Below are 21,865 nucleotides of genomic sequence, written 5' to 3'. Positions count from 1 at the left end.
CCAAGAATCTTTTGATGTAGGACTTCTGAAAGAGCTATGTTCAGAGAGGTTCTAGTATATGACCACTGAATCAATGAATGGGTTTGAACCTACTTGGATGCTTCTAAACCTATTTAAAGGTTTGTCGAGAACTGTTGAAAAAAATATCTGAAAGTTTTTCATAAAATTTAAATCTGAAACTTTTATCACAAAACTTGATTTTAATCACTGTGGCCTCAAAGAAAAAAAATGTCCTCCAAAAGTTCATCAGAAAGATCTATCAAAAAAATAAAAACATTAAAAATTAAAAAAAAAAAAAAGTAAAGAAAGATCTATCAAGGGACACCTGGGTGGCTCAGTTGGTTAAACAGCTGCCTTCAGCTCAGATCACAATCCCGGGTCCTGGGATCAAGTCCCACATCTGGCTCCCTGCTCAATGGGGAGTCTGCTTCTCCCTCTGCCCCTCCCGCTGCTTGTGCTCTTGCGTGCGCTCTCTCAAATAAAATCTTAAAAAGAAAAAAAAAAAAGTATATCAGAACCTTAAAAACAAAAATAATGACCTTTATTTTCTAGTCAATGAAAATTTCAGTCTCCAAAAATCAACTTAGATGTACAACAATGCTATAATCTTTTAAAAGACTGGATTATTTATTTATTTTTATTTTTAAGATTTTATTTATTTATTTGATAGAGCGAGACAGATCACAAGTAGACAGAGAGGCAGGCAGAGAGAGCAGGAAGTAGGCTCCCCGCCAAGCAGAGAGCCTGATACGGGGCTCGAGCCCAGGACCCTGAGATCATGACATGACCTGAAGTGAAGGCAGAGACTTATTGACCCACTGAGCCACCCAGGCACCCCTGAATTTTTTATTTTTAAACTGAGTACATTTAGATATATGTGTCTGAAAGCCCAAATCTACCTAAAATCCATAGATAATTCTCTACCATTACAGGATCCATATGGTTAGGAATGTTTTAATTCACCTTGACTTTCTTGGTTTATTTCCTATAGTACAACTGAATACAAAGATCCTTTCCCCTTAGTTTCTTTTTTACAAAGAAAAAACTGCAAAACAAATGGATGAACACTTTCAGTTTCCTCAAAGTATCTAATTAACTTGACTCACCCTTTAATGACCCCTTTTTTCAAGAACTGTAAGTCCACAACAAACCTTAACTAATCATCTTCCAACATTACTAAAAAGCATCCATAAGTATATACCAGTGATTTGTAAAGTTACAGGGATCTGCTATTATCTTTTCATTGTAGCTACTTAGTTTTTCCTGTTACTCCCGCTGTTCCTACTGCATAACTTCTACAACAACAAATGATAAATACTCAATTCTCACAGATTCTTTCATTTTTATATATTTGATTCCCTGCTCAGGTATGTTACATATACTCTTCCTTAAAGTTCCTCTTCTGCCCTCAATATAAGGTAGTAATCCTTTCTTCCCTTAGTAAAAATTATTTTACTAAGACTATATATTTAAATTATTTTTGTATCATAAATGGCAATGATGGAATTCTATGAGCCTGTTTCCTGGGAGAGCACCTAATATTTATATCAGAGAAACCTGGACATTATGAAGTTAAAAATCAAGCTTAAAAAATTAAGCCAAGACCTAGAAGTGTTCTCAAGCAGTAAGTGAAAATTTCATGGGTGGCCGAAATGAATAATGTTTAAGTTGCGGGGGGGGGGGGGGGAGTTTGAGTTTGCCCTGACAGAGAAAAGGAACCTTTACTCCTGAGATCACCTGGAAGCTGATGAAATCAAGCCAAGAAATGGGGTTAGAAGAGGCAAAGAAGTCAAATTTCACTGAAGCCTTGCATGCAACCATGAAAATTCATCATTAAATTCTGACAAATCTGGATACAGAAAGATGTCACGGGTAAAGGACAGGATTCTTGGAAGTACAGAACCATATAGAGTCCTTGGAGAGTACAAGAGAAGATCTTGTGAGGGTTTTCACAAAGTTCTTTTTTTTTTTTTTTTTTAATTTTATTTATTTATTTGACAGACAGAGATCACAAGTAGGCAGAGAGGCAGGCAGAGAGAGAGAGAGAGAGAGGAGGAAGCAGGCTCCCAGCAGAGCAGAGAGCCTGATGTGGGGCTCGATCCCAAGACACTGAGATCATGACCTGAGCCGAAGGCAGAGGCTTTAAGCCACTGAGCCACCCAGGCGCCCCTCGCAAAGTCCTTGGATAGGCCAAAGCCTGATTAGGAAATGACTTCCAATCCAGAAAATCAGAGACAATAGCAAGACCTAGTGGAGTAAGTGGCTAAAAAGAAGAATAATCTAGCCACAGTGAAAGATGGACTACATGTAGCAAATTTCAGCAGATACAACCCAATTATATCTTATCCAATAAACTGACCTACCTAGCATCCACTCCCCATACACAGCCAATACTTTTCACCTTCAAACTCTCATAATCACCTTTCTACATTCAGGACTGATAAACTGATCCTGTCTTTAACCATTCCCTGATACAAAAAATATACTAAAACTATATAAAAATCAGTTTTTGTGCTAAGAGTGTTATGAGTGCCATGTGAATCTTGCCTCTAGTCAAATAACAGACCATCAGAAAAACAGAATTGAAGACTTCAGCCAAAATTAACAATAGACACATTGGTTTTCACAGAATCTATGATGAATAATTTTGTGAATTAGCTGATGAAGAATAAATAATTTAATCTAGGATTCAGAGTGGTGTTTTTAAGAGCTGGCTTTCAGAGAATCTCATAATCCTCAAAGAAAGAAACCGTAAATGATAATCTCACTATAGTGATGCTCAGTGATTAGCCAGGAAGATCAAAACCTGTGGTAACTCAATCCAGAACTGCCAGCAGCTCTTTCAGCCCTTTGTGTCTTCATTATAGCAAGTACTAAATTACCTTTCTTAATCCTGGCCCTACCAATGAGAAAGACCTTTTAAGATAGTCTTTCATCATTTTCTTTTCCCACATATTAGATAGTAGTGGCATGAGAAACAGAAAGAGATGGCACCAGGAATAGGATGGAATGAGAATACAAAGGTGTTAAACAGGAGAGCAGTGAAATAGGAGAGCTTCAGCTCTTACTATTAAAAATGCTGACTCCTCAGAAAATAGGACATACTTATAAATTACGAGCAAAAAAAAAAAAAAAAAACCACATTCCAGGAATATATATTTTTTAATTATCCAAGATGGGTCTCCATCCATTCATAGCTAATTAGGAACTGTACTAAAACTAACTATATTATACCAGAAATGAAATTCTTTTGGAAGTATGTAATTGTCCACAACTATGTTTTTTTTTTTTAAATCTTGCTGATACATTGTTTATTCCAGAAGATATGCAAGAGATTTTTTTTTTTTTTTTTTTGGTACATGGCCATTAGGTATTTTTATTTCAACCAACAAAAGTCTAATAAGAAACTGTTCTTGAATTTCATTTCTGACTTTAATATTGATATTTATATAAAAATGTAGGTTTTATACCATACCTATCCTTGATCTGTCTGGCAGCCTTCGAGCAAATCAGGGAGAAGAGAAAGAAGGCAGTTAGTGCTTTTCATGCAAGTTTCAATGGCAGTGACATGCAAGAAAAGTTAGGATATAAACCCTGGAATAGATTAGTTCACAGTCACCAAAACATGAATTACAGGAAATCTGTACAGTTCACACCAGCTTGCATAATGTGATGTTAGATTTATAGTATTAAAAAAAAAAATCCAGACCCCATATAAATCATCTTAAAAGGAGGAAAACTAACACTTCAAACTAATTCCAGATGACTATACATGTTTTTCCTTACCTTAGGATTATCAAAATACACCTCCACTTCCAATTCAGTCTGACACTCAACTAGAACAATCAATTTCCTTCAAGGGGCACACATTTCTATGCAATCTAATGCTTTTCTTATACATTTCAAATCTGCTCTCCAATTTTTCTTCAATTATCTCTTTCACCACTTCATCATGGTTGTTCCAAGTTTTCTCTGTATGCCTTCCCTGGGCAAAGGCTTTGCATTTTGAGAGCTTGCCTGCTAACATATAAAACTGGGCTGCAGTTCTTCAATCCTTCACCCCGAAAAGTAAAGTTATAATGACAAAAATTCAGACAAGGAGAAACCAGAGAAATACTTCTGGCAAAAAGGTCTTTCCCTGAGATGACTTCACAGAAGCAGTTAACTTAAACCTACTCGGCATGAGGTTTGTTTGTTTGTTTGTTTTTCTTTTTCAGAATGCTAACACGAATTTAGGAAAGGGCACAGCTATCACTTGGTGCTGTACAGTATACAGAAAAGCAATGAAAAATACACACAAAACCCGTTGTCCCCTTCACATTTATATATAATATTTTCAACAAAAGTTTTTTTCCCCCCCAAAGTAACCGCCATAATTAACAACACATCCAATGTAAACCATGGCTGTTTTGCTCTACACTCTATCCTAGGCCTAGCGTAAAGCTTGGTACGTGGTAATATTAATAATTATTAAATTTAATTGAACTTTAATTTGATATAGCAATGTTTCTGTTGCCTCTCTTCTTCGATTCTAATATTGTTCTGATTTGGTATTGGTCATTTTTACACCCATCCTAAAATATCCTGAGTACCTTTCTACACAGAAAACCAGAACTGACATTTAGGACATCAACATATGACACATTTCCAACATTACCATAATCAATTGTGAGACCTGTATACTAATCATTCTCTTTCCTTTATTAAGAAATTTTAGTCCTTACTGTTTCTACAGATCCTTTCAAAGCTCCACATTCTATAGCAAACCTGATTTGGTGCCATTAATACGTGGCTTAAGTCATAACACTACTTTGGTACTAGGAATAAGAAATGTTAGGAAAGTCAATAATAGTCATTTTTTAAAATTACTGTCATTACAGCTAGAAATACCACCAAAGATTTTAATATGAATGTCCTCTGCTCTTGGTGTTTCTTTACATATGGAGAAATGCCACTAGCATTACTCCTTCAGCCTCTCTCTATTCCTTCATTTCTCCCGGTGAGGTCAAAGGACTTAATCAGCTATTTTCCCTCTTTCTGGCAACTTGTCTACAGAAAACATATATACTCTGTTCTTTCCCTCTACGTAGGAAGTTTCACAGAAACAGGTTCTCACACACATACACAGAGCTGTATCCTTGTATTGACCATACCTGAGCGGGCAAGTCTGACTAACTCTAGGATTCATATTAGAATGCTTGCCCATTGATATAAGCTAAATTCTCTGTTATCATTTGATTGGTATTTGGCCTCTTATCAGCTTTACTGCTTTCTCTTACTTCACATCTGGTTTAGAATTTGGTTAGAAGACTGTTACTTACCAATCACTCTCAAAGAACCCATCAATATGAGACCATAATTATCTTTTTTTTAACAGAGATTTTCTTTCATCTTTCAAAAACATTATGCGGTATATTTAATTTCCTTACAACAATTTTTAAAAAGTAATCTCTACACCCAAAGTGGGCTCAAACTCATGACCCTGGGATTAAGAGTCACATCTCCACTGACTGAACCAGCCAGGCACCCCCAATACTGTCTTTTAAACTGACTACAATGATTCAGTTTTGTGCCTAGTATTACAACTTAGAAGGTGCCATTTTTTAATGTGTCTGTGTACAAGTGTGCAGATGCGCACATGCATGTAAAGCTTTCTTGTTATCATTTAATGTACTAGGCTGCTTGTGACAAACCAGAAAAGGAACAGATGAAAAGCCAAATAATGTTGGAAAAACTGTTGTCTTGTGCATTTATATATAAACATACCCAGGTGATCAAACTGAAGACTCAGCGGTTCCTCTTTCATTTAGGTTCGAATTTAACAGTATATACACTGTGTAAATGCAGAAGGGGTTGAAAAAGTTATTCTGTGCAACGATAAAAGGGTAGAAAGTCTCAAATTTTGAAGATACTTCTCTAAATGGGCCCAATTTTAAGAAATGTCCTAAACTGAAGAAGAGTTTTATTTTTTCTGGAATTTCTTCTCCCAAAGTAGAAATCTATCCAAAAGATACACATTACTGTATTGCTTGATTCCTCTAAGTTTCAATTTCAAGAGCATTGCATTTTGTCAATTAAACATCTCTGCTTACCAAGTACCAAATTATTCCAGAATTTACCACTGCTCTAATGTATTTATTTGCACCTATATAATTCCACTTAGTGAGTTATGAACAGGCCTCAGTTGAATCTTTAGATTTCTGGGTAATGTTACTGCGTATTATTTAAAAGCCTTCAAAAAGCTTAGCTGTATAACCTTGCTCAGCAGCACTATTTTCTATTTCAATTTCAATCACTATTTCTATTTCAGTCTTCTACTGAAATCTTATTTGCCAACACTTCATTTCTCTTTATTCCTCTCAGAGATGGCTTCTTTCTCTCTCATTCCTCCATCTCTCAATAAATGTTTTCAAAATAAATCTTACAATTCTTATCCTTTATCAGTTTTAGGAATCTGTCACTTCAGACCAAACTTCCTTAAAAAGACCCGTAATAAGAGCACAAGTAGGAGTAAATCACAAATGGGTCTTCATAATTACCAATAAAGTATAAAGAAGTTAAACCAGATCTTTTCCCAATTTTTCTTGCTTTTAATATTCTATAAGTAGATACAGAAACTATTTTCTTCCATGAATTTAGCAAGCACTCTAAAAGTTAAGATCTTATTGTTTCTATATTTCTTCTTGATACATCATTTTTCTTTTATAGAAAAATGTTAGGTGCAAAGTACCCTAAGATAACTCTAATGTGGAGCAGCTAACTGAACAGTATTTTCTAAATAGTTAAAACAGGAATAATAATAAAATAAAGACGTTTTAGATCTTGCTTATTGTACTCAATGAATCATTTGCCCAAAAAAGAACAAAATTTTAGATTTCCAAATTTCTTCCCAATCAGCAAAAATTCTAAAACCCCTCAGCAAAAAATAGAGAGAATAAGACCAAGGCTTAAAAGATTTCAGTTTCATATCACACTAATCAGCAAGTCACTTAACTCTTTTAAGATTTAGTTATCTCACCTATAAAGTGATGAGCACTAAAGTATCTTCAAACTCTAAAAGTCCATCCTAAGCCATCTTATTTGCACACAGCAACTTTTAAAATTTATCCAAAATAAACTAAGCATTTTAACAACCTAATTCTCTGAAATATAGGCTGAAATGAAAAGGCCACAAGGGGAAGTTAGTTCAAGTCAGAGCATTAATAAAAAGCAACAAAAATAATACAGTTAACCTTTGAACAACACAGGTTTGAACTGCGTGGGTCCACTTATATGCAGGATTTTTACATTACAGTGCTGTAAATGTATTTTCTTTTCCTTATGATTTTCTTAGTAATATTTTCTTTTCTCTAGCTCTACTGTAGGAATGCAGCATATAATACATATAACACAAAATATGTGTTAAACGGGTATGTTATAAGCAAGTCTTCTCATCAACAGTAGGCTAGGAGTAGTTATGTTTTGGGTGTGTCAAAAGTCATACATGGATTTTAAACTACGTGGGGGTCAGTGCTCATAATCTCCATGTTGTTTAAGGGCCAACTATAAAGGTTTCTAAATAACAACAGAGAAAAATATACTCACATTGTCAAAATGATAAATCAAGCAAAAACTAGATTTCAAAATTGGCATTTGCCTGACAGGATTCATCTTTATTTTGACTTGCAGTTAAGCCCAATAGCGTTCCTACTAACACTCTGAATGCCACCTAGCACTGAGAAACTTTCCAAGTCTTGTCTGTATGTTCATATTGTTTTATACTTCGGATTTTCCTACTAGATTTGGGACAGAAATTTTTATAATGTTTCCTTGAGACAAACTGAAAATGACTATGGGGCAAACATACGATACTTTCCCATTAATTTTTACAATACATAATTGAGACTCCTACCTCATCCCCAAGATACCATATTAAGGAATGACTTGGGAAATGAAAGGGACTCAGTCAGAGAAAGTAAAAAAGAGAGTTTCAAAATGCTACTCTTTGGGGCACCTGGGTGGCTCAGTGGGTTAAAAGTCTCTGCCTTCGGCTCAGGTCGTGATCCCAGGGTCCTGGGATAGAGCCCCATATCGGGCTCTCTGCACAGCAGGGAGCCTGCTTCCTCCTCTCTCTCTGCCTGCCTGCCTACTTGTGATCTCTCTCTGTCAAATAAATAAATAAAATCTTAAAAAATAATAAAAAATTAAAAAAATTTTTTAAATGCTACTCTCCTTTTGGCAAAAATACCAGCTTTAAAAAAACAAAACAAAAACACTGCAAAGCAGTTGATTCCATATGTTAAAAATTTTATATATTCTATATATTTATCTGTTTATAAAAAGAACTACTTTCCAAAAATATCATTTGTCTTCATAAAGCTACAGTAAATAACCTGAAATAAACTTTGAATATGGCACTGCATACATCTGTTCTATGACTAAGCACATTTTCATAATAGGAAACTATATTTCTGTAAGACATAAACACCCACAAATGAAATAAAAGTGAAAAATTAGTCTGGGCTATTCTTTCTTTTTTTTTTTTTTTTCTTTTTAATAATTTTTTTTTTTTTTTTTTAAGATTTATTTATTTATTTATTTTTAATTTATTTCTTTGACAGAGAGAGAGAGAGATCACAAGTAGGCAGAGAGGCAGGCAGAGAGAGGAGGAAGCAGGCTCACTGCTGAGCAGAGAGCCCGATGCGGGGCTCAATCCCAGGACCCTGAGATCATGACCTGAGCCGAAGGCAGAGGCTTAACCCACTGAGCCACCCAGGCGCCCCTGGGCTATTCTTAACAAATATTTACATTTGTTTTTAAAGTAACTGAAACATGCATGTTTTCAGTGAAGGTCCTCTCCTCTCTCAGCATTCCTGACTTCAACCCACAGAAAGTGTATCTGCCAGTACTTCCCTTGAAAACATAGTGAGCTTCTTCTACCCCTCTCATCTGCTCCTCCCAGTGGTCAGGGGATGACACTGACTGGACAATATGCCAATGGCGAGTTACTGGGAGTCTGAAGTGGAAAAATACTGAAATTCCATTCTCCTTTTTATCTGTGATCAAGTGTAGAAGACACCATTCCCCCTTTTACCTTACTCTGTATTTTTTATTCTACCAAAGGCTCCATAACCATTCACTCCCTTCTAATCTGACAATGAGTTATGTATGGCAGGATAGTTAAGAAGTGGATGCCTAGTGACTTGGAAACTGCTCCACAGACTCAGCTCTTTTTACAAGTAGAATTCAAGTTCTAAATTCAGGGGTGGGAGAATGGAAATATTCTGTCAAAGGATCCAGGCAATGCTCTAGAGGCCAGCTATTAGCAGAGAAGCCAGGTTTGGCTACTTGTCCATCCAGAAATAAAGCAAATGATCCAAATTGCATTTGCTGGTGATCCTTCTTCATATATTTACTATCAACCAAACTTCTAATGATTAAAAAAAAATAGTGATAATAAAACCAATTTGTAATACTAAATTTTAAAAAATCAGTGAAAGCACATTCCAAAATCCTTTCCCACTTGTGCCATTTTTACTCATTCATTTTCAGATTGTCTAATGCTGGTAAACAGCATAGCTTCATATTCAATTCTCATGCTGAGGTACTGCAATGTGATCATTCAAGTATCAGTATTTAAAGAACTGTTTTTGAAGATAATGAAGTCTAAAAAGACTCATGGACTGGATTTTAGCCTATGACTTTCTTGTGCCCATGAACTATTAATAATAATCTGATTTAATCACTTTAATATGGGATATTCATAAATAGTACACCTTAAAAGAATTTCTTTTTCCAAAAATCTAACAATATACTAGATGATTATTCTTCAAATTCCAATAATTAATCTTCAAAGTCATCTTCCCTATTCTGTCAGCTATTAGGTCTTTGAGGCAGGTCTATAGTTCATGCACCTGGCAAAGGGGAACCTGGTTTTTTACTTGGAATCAAACCATTCTTTGGATACAATTTAGATATACTAAGAAAATAATTGCAAACAACTCCCAGTTAAGCATTTCTCTTAAACAATAAACTCCAATTTCTAGGTGGGAAACATGGACAAATAATTTATTTCACCACATTTCCAAATGGTTTAAGCTATTAAGAAGTACTTCAAAAGGCTAGAAAACAAAAAAATATAAAATAAGCAACACAAAACATCAAGAAAATGCTTAAACCACAATGTAATTTATCAGAACCTTTCCAATTTACAACCAGCTGGGAAAAAGTTTTAACAAAGTTGGAAAGGACAAAGGAAAGAGAAAACAGCAGCCTTTGAGAGGAAGGGGAGAGGACTCTGAAAAGAGTGGAAAGGGAAACTTGGGAGAAACAAACTTGATCACAGTTTTTCAGAGCATCAATCCCTACTTAAATGCAACTGGGTTCAAGCTGTTTTCAAATACGTGTGTCCAGGTTTTATGGTTTTCCTGTCTTCTTCTTCTTCACTTTCAGGCTCTCAGCTGTTAATTCTTGCTGCTATGATTATGCCTGTCATTACTTGACACTCTACTTGGCCCACTCTACTTGAAGGGGATGCTGAACAACAAGGAAACTGAAGATAAAACTAAAACTTTAGTAGCACTCTCTATAAAATAGTCACTAGATTCTGAGGAACTGCCCATGAATTTTATAACACTCATTTTGATACAGATATTTTTTTTCTTTCTGTATTTTTTTTGGCTATGTTCCAGATATCTGAGGTTATCCCATAATGTCCTCTGAATAGGTGACGTATCTATATTCTAAAGTATTTAAAGTATGATATATTTTCTTCATAATTCCTTTATATAGCAAGTCCTACCAAATGCAAAGATGAACCTACTTAAAATCCACCTCTAAATTCAAGGATTAATTAGTTTGCAGATTTATAGCAAAAGAACTTTTGTTTTGATTCATTTCATTAAAAGGAAATCATTTTTAAAATTCATTTTCAGAATGCAGGGATGTAAGCCACCAAATGTTATCTTCTCAAGGAAGATTTTTCTACCTTCAAGTTCATAGAAAAATCATGAAATTAAAGTACTAGGTAGACACAAATGGATTATGAAGCCATCTTTCTAACACTAAAAAAGTTCACTACATAGTCCACAAAGACCAAGAAAGTAGTATCAAACTCAAATATTTACTTGCTAAGATTACTACAGTATGTATTTTCCTAATTATATAGCTCAAGTTGCCACTTTTCTCACACCATTTTTAAATATATTCTACATCAAAAAGAGATTTGATTTGATAATGTGGTAATCATTTAAAAATGACCCTAGTTAAAATAAAAATTAGAATCTAGAATTCAGAATCTCTTAAACACTAGGTTCTAGCTTAAAACATAAGCAGTCTTATTATTCTACTGTTTATACTTCATACCAAACATACCCTCCAAATAAGAACCTACATTTTCATATTTTGATAAAACATTCAAAAAATTACACCAAACAGTGGGACATTTAATAAATTTAATAGCAAATATCACTAGGTTACAGTGCTCATACGCATCAAGTGATGTTTTCCCAATCAGCTCAAAGGAAGAAAGGAATACAAAACTAGATTTTTAAGAATGTTAATAGCAGTATTAATCTTCTTTCCTTAGTCATGAAATATTTATAACAAAGGTATGACTCAAATAAAATACACAAGTACCCTTAAAATAAATGGCTAATAGGGATATAATTGAAAAGGAAAATAACTTGATCCATCCGAACAGAGCATTAAAGAGAAATTAAATAATTTGTTCATTACCCTAAAGACACATCCAGGTGTCCACTTTGGAATAAACGAATAGGTAGCATTTTACTTAAGAAATAAAAGACTTTTTAGTATTGGAGATGACTTAATAAATCCAAAATTGAAAGGGAAAACATCATTTTTTAAAACAAGGCTCTCCTATTTAAGTGGTTAGTTTAGATTTTTTGGCTGATATTTTAATACCTTTGAAAATTCTTCAGGTTCCTTTATATCTAATGACCGTGTTGCAAATTCTAATAGTTCTTCTGAGTTCTCCAAGGCATTATTACATTGACTGAGCTGACTCTAAAAAACAATAATAAATCTTTAAAATAAAATTTCTTATTTCCATTAGAACCTTAAATATATATTTTTAAAATGAACTTACAATTTTAATAGAAAAAATTGAACAAAAATATTTTAGAGAGCTATTAAAGTAACATATTCACTAGTCATATATGTAACAAATTTAACTATCTTAATATATTGTACTTAACATCTTTCCATAATTTGTTCAAAATAGTTTAATTGCATACAGATATAGATATACTCATCCCTTAAAAAACACAACACAAAATAAAGCAATTATAAACAGTTCAGGTCAAATTAAACATTTTTCTCAATCAGGGCTGTCAGAAATCTATCAACTATTTTTTTTAACTGTAAACAATTTAAATTATCAAAATAGTCCATCTGCAGAAAACATCCTCTATAAATGAAGACTAGGTTTCTTGATGATATTTAACAAATAAAACCAAAGTTTATGAATCAAGTTAAAGGTACATGCAGTTGAGCACGATTTTAGTAGTCCATTTATCATATTACTCAAGTAATACATACTGCCATAAATGCTAATTTATAGTTTCCAAAATTGGATAACATAAGGAATCACAAATGCAAGTGCTAAGATTTCAAAAAGAATAAAGAAGAACAAAAGATGGTAACTGTTGCAGTGATGTGCCCTGCCACTGTGATGTATTAATTTCACATACCAGTCTGTCTTATTCAGTTCTCTGTCACTCTCTATCATCTGTGATCTAAAACTAAGCCAGTCGTGCAGAAATATTGTTAATGATACCTTTAAATGAAGAAACAGATCTATTTCTAAGTTTTCTTAATGTACCCAAGATTCTTCTTCAGAATATTAATAGCTATTTATTACTATCTATTCCATATTCCAATCTACTTAGGTACCCCTTAAGATTGGCACTAAGGATAAACTATGGCTCATTTTATTGGTTTCTGGATGTGTCATATTTTTACTTTGGAAAAGGAGAACAGTTTTGCCCTATCTTGAGTAACAATAGGTTTTCATGTGTTATTCTAAGAACCTAACCACAATTTCCTAAAAATACTATAAGTAAATTAAGTATAGTATTTTCCTAAAAATACTATAAGTAAATAAGTAAAAATTCCTATAAGTAAAATTCTTACAAGTTCCAAAGAATAATTAGCAAACCATCATTTGAAATATTCCATTTGTATAAGAGCTTTACAAAAAGTTTGAGCAAAATCACTGAGAACAAAATGGTAGCTAATAATGGTCTACACAGGATCACTAGGGGACACTAAGTGAATGCAGTATTAAAATAAAAAATAACAAAAAGAATAAGGAATATATCTCAAGAAACTATTAAAGGGAAAGAATCCAATCTGAGGTCAAAATTTAAGATAAAATATCTTATTCTAAGAAAAGACTACAGGCACACCTGAGTGGCTCAGTTAGTTAAGCATCTGCCTTTGGCTCCGGTCATGATCTCAGGGTCCTAGAATGAGCTCCATATCCTGGCTCCCTGCTCAGTGAGGAGTGTGCTTCTCCCTCGCCCTTTGTCCCTCCCCCTGCTGGTGCACTCTCTCTCTCTCTCTCTCAAATAAAATCTTTATTTAAAAAAAAAAAGGAAAGAAAATGCTATGAATTTGCTTTCAAGTCAAGAGAGAAAGTTTAAAAAAAGGGTACAGGAATACAAATTAAAGACCAATAACTTGTCAGTTATTTAGAGTAACTGATAAAATTTTAATGAAAACAACATGCTATCAAGTTTGTAAACCCAAAAGAAGAACAGAGATGTTCTACTGTCTCCAACTAAAGAAGAAAATGGCACTGGTAGCCAAGTTGTGAATCCTTTTAATATTTGGTTTTTAAACTATCCCAATAAAGCCTTATGGTTTGAATTACCATTAGGCTGGTATCATCCTCCCTTTTCCTTTGAATCATAACACAACAATGAAGTTATTTCACTAAGCTTATAATTCAACAACTCAGTCTTACTTTATAGCCTATCTCTTCATCTCCCCTAGATCACTAATCCTATAAAAAAATTGCCAAAATTTTTGTGGCATTGAGAGGCAAGTATTAAGTTATAAAGGGCAACCAGATGTAAGATTTAAAAAAAGAAAACAAAAACAATGGAATCACTGGAAAAAATGAAGATCTCAAGTGTTCAAACAGGAAGAGAAAATGGTCCTAAATCCTTGCAGTCACCACTTTCAAAGAGTATCATCTCACACCCATTAAGATGGCTACTACCAAAAAATTTTAAAACACGGATGAATGAACTCAGCCTGGGTGGCTCAGTGGGTTAAAGCCTCTGCCTTCAGCTCAGGTCATGATCTCAGGGTCCTGCGATAGAGCCCCGCATCGGGCTCTCTGCTCAGCAGGGAGCCTGCTTCCCTTCCTCTCTCTCTGCCTGCCTCTCTACTTGTAATCTCTGTCAAATAAATAAATAAAATCTTTAAAAAAAAAAAAAAAAAACCATGGATGAATGGGTGATGTTGGTCAAAAAGTACAAATTCCCAGTTATAAAATAAGTCCTGGGTGTAAAATGTACAGCATGGTGAAAAGAATTAATATTACATTGTATATTTTTTAAAAGTAATCTCTAGGCGGGCGCCTGGGTGGATCAGTTGGTTAAGCGACTGCCTTCAGCTCAGGTCATGATCCTGGAGTCCCGGGATCGAGTCCTGCATCCGGCTCCCAGCTCCACGGGGAGTCTGCTTCTCCCTCTGACCTTCTCCTCACTCATGCTCTCTCTCATTGTCTCTCTCTCTCTCTCTCTCTCTCAAATAAATAAATAAATAAATAAATAAATAATCTCTAGGCCCACTTGGGGCTTGAACTCATGACCCAAAGATCAAGAGTCGAATGCTCTACCAACTGAGCCAGCCAGGTGCCCATACAGTATTGTGTATTTAAACACTGCTAAGAAAGTAGAACTTAACTTATCAAACTCCACACCCACCAAACAAATAATCCAGTCAAGAAATGGGCAGGAGACATGAACAGAAAACCAATTAGCATCAGAGAAAGGCAAATCAAAACCACAATGAGATACCACCTCATACCACTCAGAATGGCTAAAATTAACAACTAAGCAAACAAAAGATGTTGTTGAGGATGTGGAGAAAGCTCTGATGCTGTTGGTAGGAAAGCAAACTGGTGCAGTCACTCTGGAAAACAGTATGGAGGTTCCTCAAAAAGTTAAAAATAGAACTACTCTATGACCCAGCAATTGCACTATAAGGTATTTACCCCAAAGTGACAAATGTAGTGATCTGAAGGGGCAACATGCACTCAAAGGCTTGTAGCAGAAATGTCCACAACAGTCAAGCTATGGAAAAATCCCAGATGTCCATCGACAGATGAGTGGATAAAGAACATGTGGAATACTACTCAGTCATCAAAAACAATGAAACCTTGCCATCTGTAATGATGTGGATGGAACCAGAGGATATTATGCTGAGTGAAATGTCAGTCAAAAACAAATACCATGTGATTTCACTCATATGTGGAATTTAAGAAACAAAACAGATGAACATGGGGAAGGAAGGAAAAATATAGTAAGATGAAAATTGAGAGAGACAAATCATAAGGGACTCTTAACTATAGGAAACAAATTTGAGAGTTGCTGAAGGGAAAGTGAGTGGGGGAAAGGGATAATCAGGTCATGGGCATTAAGGAGGGTACCTGATGTAACTAGCACTGGGTGTTATCTGCAACTGATGAATCACTAAATTTTACCTCTGAAACTGATGAAAACAATATATGACATATAATTAAAAGCAATAATTTGTGAACAGTCTCAGAAAAAAAAGAGATCTTCAAAGTTCTCATCACAAAAAAAAAATGTATAACTATGCATGGTGATGGATTCAACTAGACACTCTGGTGGTCATTTTGCAATATGTATAAAAACTAAATTATTACACTGTACACCTAAAACGGACATAATGTTATAAGTCGCATTGCCGTTTTTTTTTTTTTTAAGATTTCATTTATTTATTTGAGAAAGAGCATAAGTAAGAGAGATCACGGAGAGAGAGAAACAGACTCACTGCTGAGTGGAAAACCTGAAATAGGGCTCAATCCCAGGACCCTGAGACAATGACCTGAGCCACGATACTGAATAATTGCACCTATATGAGGTATCTGGAATAATCAAAATCATGGAAACACACTGGTGGTTTGCCAGGTGATGGGGTATGGGGGAAATAGGAAGTTGTTGTTCAATGGGGATAATTTCAGTTTTAAAAGATAAAAAGTTCTAGAGATATGTTACACAACAATGTCAACAGAGTTAACCCACTACTGAACTGTACATTTAAAAATGATTACAAGGGGGGAAATGCCTGGGTGGCTCAGTCATTTAAGCATCTGTCTTCAGCTCAGGTCATGATCCCAGGGTCCTGGGATCGAGCACCGCATCAGGCTTGCTGCTCAGCAGAAAGCCTGCTTCTCCCTCTCCCACTCCCCCTGCTTGTGTTCTTTCTCACTGTGTGTCTCTCTCTGTCAAATAAACAAAATCTTTAAATAAATAAATAAATAAATAAATAAAATTTAAAAAATAAAAACGATTACAAGGGACACCTGTATGGCTCAGTTGTTTAAGCGTCTGCCTTCTGGCTCAGGTCATGATCCCAGGGTCCTAGGATTGAGTCCTACATCAGGCTCCCTGTTCAGCAGGGAGCCTGCTTCTCTCTCTGCCTGCACTGCCCCTGCTTTTGCACTCTGACAAATAAGCAAATAAAATCTTAAAAAAAAAAAAAAGGTTACAAGAGTAAATCTTGGGTTTTTACCACAATTAAGAAAAAATAAGACTGGAGCACCTGGGTAGCTCAGTGGGTTAAGCCTCTGCCTTCGGCTCAGGTCATGATCTTAGGGTCCTGGGATCGAGCCCCACATTGGGCTCTCTGCTCAGTGGGGAGCCTGCTTCCCCCTCTCTCTCTGCCTGACTCTCTGTCTATGTGTGATGTCTGTCAAATAAATAAAATCTTAAAAAAAAAAACCAAGATATATATAACCAAAACAAAGTTAATAATCATTTTCTATAAGATAAAAGTAGTTATTCACAGAAATTCACTGATTTTTTTCCTGTCAGTAAATCAAGTATTAAATAGACTAAAATTATTCATATTTAAATATATTGTATGAACTCACCTGTAACTCTTGTGATTTACGAGCTTGTTCCTGTTTGATACTGTTAATCATACTTTCTTTCACCTCATCCAAAATAGAATATAAACTATCAAATTCTTCATCTAATTCTGAAAGTACGTTAGAAGAATTTTCCTGTTTGATAAACAAAACAATGATTTTACTGGAGCTGTCAAACATTAGAAAACTAAAAGATACACTTATCAAAGGAGAGAATATATTCACAGTATAAACTACCTCAAGCTAAAATCATATAAACAACAAAATTCTAGTATGTGACATAGGCTTTAAAAACAGGTAAATCCTAGAAGCTGGCTGCTAATGCTGACAGCACTATCTCCATTATGTTGAGTTAAGCAGCTTTTTATAGACTGGCCCATATTCTTTTTACCTTTTAGACACTGTTTCTGCAGGACAGTGTGAAAGGTTGTTTAAAGGTTGCCGACTTGTCCAGACCTTCAGGTTCCAAGGCAGACCCTAAGCCAGTAGTTCTCAACCTTTGTTGTGCATCAGAATCATCTATGATGCATTTTAATAAAATAATCAAGATTTTGATTCCGTAACTGAAGAACAATATGTGCTAATTTTGTGAAATCTTAAAATCTTTTAGGTTGTCTGAAGCAGTGCGTTTACATAAGATATACATAACTTAAAAGACCAAGCAATTCCTTACTGGAACTAAGAGATTTATCAAACACTGAATTTGAGTGCTCAAAGGAACCTCAGAAGTCATCTACTGACTAGAATTTGTAGTCAAACTACTAAGTTTCAGGAATTAAAATACAGAAAAGTGACTTGCCCAAAGCCACACAACTAGTTATTAGAGGTAGAACCAATAAAGCATTTCAAGCCTGCTGACTTCCCAGTTCTTTACTGCCTCCATTAAGCAACATGCTGCTATTTCAACAATAACTTAAAATATCTGTATAATCTCTAGATAAGCAATATCCACACTGCAGCAATTATGAGACAGAAGAAACCATGTTAGGCATTTTTCAACTTAGATGAATCATTCAATAAAGAGAATTGGCACTGGTTAAGAAAACTATTATGTACAACCTACTGCAATAACATAAACCAAACTTTTGCTTATAATTGTTATAGAAACCAGACTCATCTCATTGGAGTCTTACCAAAAGTGGTATAAGTCATTTTACTAACTGATTTACAGTGATAAAGAACAAGCTGCGGCAACAGAAACGTGCAGTCTGGTAGGCAAAGGACCTAAGCCAAATCTCGCGTTAACTACTTAGTAACAGTGTGACCTTGGACAAGCCACTTAAATTCCTGGACCTCAGTTTACTCATCTGTAAAAAGAGAATGGACTAATCCTCAATAACCAATTGGCACATCCTCACAGTCTCTTGCCTACTACCTCTTATGCTCCCAACTCCAGTGACAAGACTGTAGCTAAATGCCCCCTCTATTTTTTTTTTCTGGATTCTAAGGTAGAGTACTAATAATTTATTAATCAGAGAAATAGCTCATGGTCTATTTTTCCAGATGTCAAATGTGATGATTCCCTTATATATAGATCAAGAGCCTTAACACAACTAGCTTTGCTTATTTAAAGAAAGTGGACTCCTGGTTTCACAAAATTTTCCAGTAAAATAGTTTGGGAAAGACAGTTAAGTGGTGAAGATCTTAATCAACTAACTTCAATTATTACAAATTCAGAAGTAAAGGAAATACAAGGACCATAAGGTTTACCAGGCCAAGATATAGGCAATAACCTAGGTTCAAACAAAAACCATAGGAAAGGATTTACTGTCTACAAGTGTCCTATAAATCTTCTGTTTATTTTACCAAAAAATGACCACTAAATTCAGTAAGGCATATTCATCAACATTTGATTATATACAGTATGGATTATGTGCCCAAAGCTGGGACCATTTCCTTAAGTATTGCTCTTTCTCATTAGCACTTTTATTTTTTACTTTTATTTTTACTTTCTTCCAGTTCTACACTCAAACTTCTTACCATCCACGTTTTCCTTCAACTATTTATTATAAAAGAAATAGTTAGCTTCCCAGTACTCTGAAAAAATATAATTTGCTCTTAATTAAAATTACAAAAGACAAATCTATAATGGAAAGTGTGAAACGCGAGCACTATAATATTCCCTACCAACTACTATTGCAAAGTTTTCTTCTTTCCTTACTATTTCTTTCCATTGATAATACAAAAAAAGGAAGGAAAACATTTTTATTTATCTACCATTTAAAAACCTTACTCTCAGGGCATGTGCCTGGGTAGCTCAGTTGGTTAAGCATCTGCCTTCAACTCAGGTCATGACCCCAGGGTCCTGAGATCAAGCCCCGCATCAGACTCCCTTCTCACCCAGAAGTCTGCTTCTCCCTCTCCTTCTGTCCCTCCCCTCCACCTGTGCGCATGCTCAAAACACATGCATTTAAATAAAGAAATAAGTAAAATAAAAACCTTACTCTCACCTCTTTAATTTATAATCTAGAGTTGATATATTTATACTTTTGATCTGACCCAACAATCATTCATTGTGACACAGTACTGAAACATTTTTAAAAAGATTAATACCTGAACTCCCTTTAGTGTTTGATTTAGTGTATCAATAAAGTTCTGAATTTCATCATTTTTATTTGCCAGGGTTGAAATGATCCTTTGTAGAGCTTCCTAGGATTAAAACAAGAAAAACACTTAGCATTATATTTTTAATAAGAGAATTATAAACCCAAAACAACTTTCTAAATAAACCATACATTATATAAGAGGAGATAAATTGCCAAAGGCCTATAATTACAAAAGATGGGCTATGTATTTGTGCTATTTCACAAACCTCTTATTCCTAGTGTACAATTTAATCACCACCATACCATTCATATTGAAGATGATCAGTATTATTTAATACCAATAGTATTATTTTAGGCCATAGGGCCAGGGCCAAGGAATAAAATCAAATCCTTAAATGCTGCAAAACAAATGGAGCTTTCTAATAGGATATGAGGAAGCAAAACAAAGAGGCACTAAAAGTTGACACTTTATTTATAAAAATAAAAAACATTTTAGAAACATGAAAGTAGATAAAAAAAAAATTTGTAGCTAAAATTATAATATTCACTGCAATAGTTAACAGATGCTATAAAACCATAAAAGTAATTTTAGTAGCAAATACCTCATACTTTTTGATAGTACTTCCTATTTAAATAAAACCCTTGATTATTTAATCTTCTCATACTCTCTAATTCAGTGCTATACAATAAGATATTCTGCTATGGGGCGCCTGGGTGGCTCAGTGGGTTAAGCCACTGCCTTCGGCTCAGGTCATGATCTCAGGGTCCTGGGATCGAGTCCCGCATCGGGCTCTCTGCTCGGCAGGGAGCCTGCTTCCCTCTCTCTCTCTGCCTGCCTCTCTGTCTACTTGTGATCTCTCTCTGTCAAATAAATAATAAATAAAATCTTTAAAAAAAAAAAAAAAAAAGATATTCTGCTATGATGGACATATCCTATATAGACTGTCCAAATTGGCAATCAATAGCTATATGAAACTAATGAGCTCTTGAAATGTAAAAAGAACTGAGGAACTGAGTTTACTGTTTTTAACTTTAATTATTTTCACTTTTTATAGCCATGTGTGACAAGTACTGTCATACTGGACAGCATAAGTCTAGTTGTTCAGTAATTCTTCATGAGTAGTAATAGCAAAATCCATACAAGGTACTTGTACTCTCAGTAAAAATCAAATGCAAGTACTTTCACTTTATAATTTTCTTAGAAGCCCAAGCCTTGTTTCTCTAAGTACTTACAAGTGTAAATATTTTAATAATGTCCTATAAGACTTTGTGATAAGTTCTTCTCAAAATATAATCCGATATCAATAAAGGGCTATATGTAAAGGGCTCCAAAAATAAACTGATAAAGGGATAATATTTTAGTAAGTATTCACAAGGTATTATAGTAGTAAAAATTTAAAAGTAATCACAACAGTTCTCATTTAATTCTCACAAGAATCCCTGGAGATAAGGAGATATCAACATCATCCCTGAGGCTGCCTAGGGCTCTCTGCTGTATTCACTTACCTTTATTATTTCTTCCCATCCTCACTGCTGGTGGTATTTTATTGTTTATTTTTTATTTTTTATTATTTATTTGACAGACAGAGATCACAAGCAGGCAGAGAGGCAGCCAGAGAGAGAGGAGGGAGCAGGCTCCCTGCTGAGCAGAGAGCCCGATGCGGGGCTCGATCCCAAGACCCTGAGATCATGACCTGAGCCAAAGGCAGAGGCTTTAACCCACTGAGCCACCAGGTGCTCCTGCTGGTGGTATTTTGATACAATTATGCAATGACAGAAGATCAACACCAAGAGTTAGCTGTTTATCCTGTTGGGTGTTCTTCGCAGAAACAGGTGCACCAAGATTTGAACACAAAACAACTAGCAGAGGGGCAAAATGAAGCTGAGACTTGGCGCAGGAGTGGGCACAGTTCTAGGGGCAAGAATGGTAGTACAGAGATGCAGAAACAGAGGACAGAGGACTTAAGAGTCTTCCAGTTATTCATCCAAGGTAGGTTCTATATATACTTAAAAACACAATGGAAGAGTAAAAGTGGTTCTGCACAATCACTGTACTGTGTAGAGTAAGCTTCAATCATGACTGGGCGCTTTCTGGGACACAAGGTGGCTCAGTCAGTTGAGCATCTGACTAGATTTCAGCTCAGGTTATGATCTTGGGGTCATGAAATTGAGCCCCAGGTTGGGCTCA

General features: G+C 35.1%; 1 protein-coding gene across 1 annotated transcript in view; it reads right to left on the bottom strand.

Moving 5' to 3' along the window:
- LOC111145865 (fibronectin type III and SPRY domain containing 1 like) overlaps positions 1–21,865 on the bottom strand; it is a 67,862-nt gene that overhangs the window by 30,821 nt on the left and 15,176 nt on the right. The window contains exons 2-5 of the mRNA XM_022501143.1: positions 19,685–19,780; positions 17,135–17,266; positions 11,905–12,006; positions 3,476–3,498 (exon numbers count right to left, since the gene is read on the bottom strand). Of these exons, the coding sequence (XP_022356851.1) occupies positions 3,476–3,498; positions 11,905–12,006; positions 17,135–17,266; positions 19,685–19,780 (353 nt within the window). The remainder of the gene's footprint in view (positions 1–3,475; positions 3,499–11,904; positions 12,007–17,134; positions 17,267–19,684; positions 19,781–21,865) is intronic.

This window comes from Enhydra lutris, unplaced genomic scaffold (assembly GCF_002288905.1).
Source record: "Enhydra lutris kenyoni isolate GAN:26980312 unplaced genomic scaffold, ASM228890v2 scaffoldscaffold13, whole genome shotgun sequence".
In the NCBI taxonomy this organism is placed as follows: Eukaryota; Metazoa; Chordata; class Mammalia; order Carnivora; family Mustelidae; genus Enhydra; species Enhydra lutris.
Note: the sequence above shows the minus strand (reverse complement) of the source record. Positions and strands in the feature narration are given on the sequence as shown.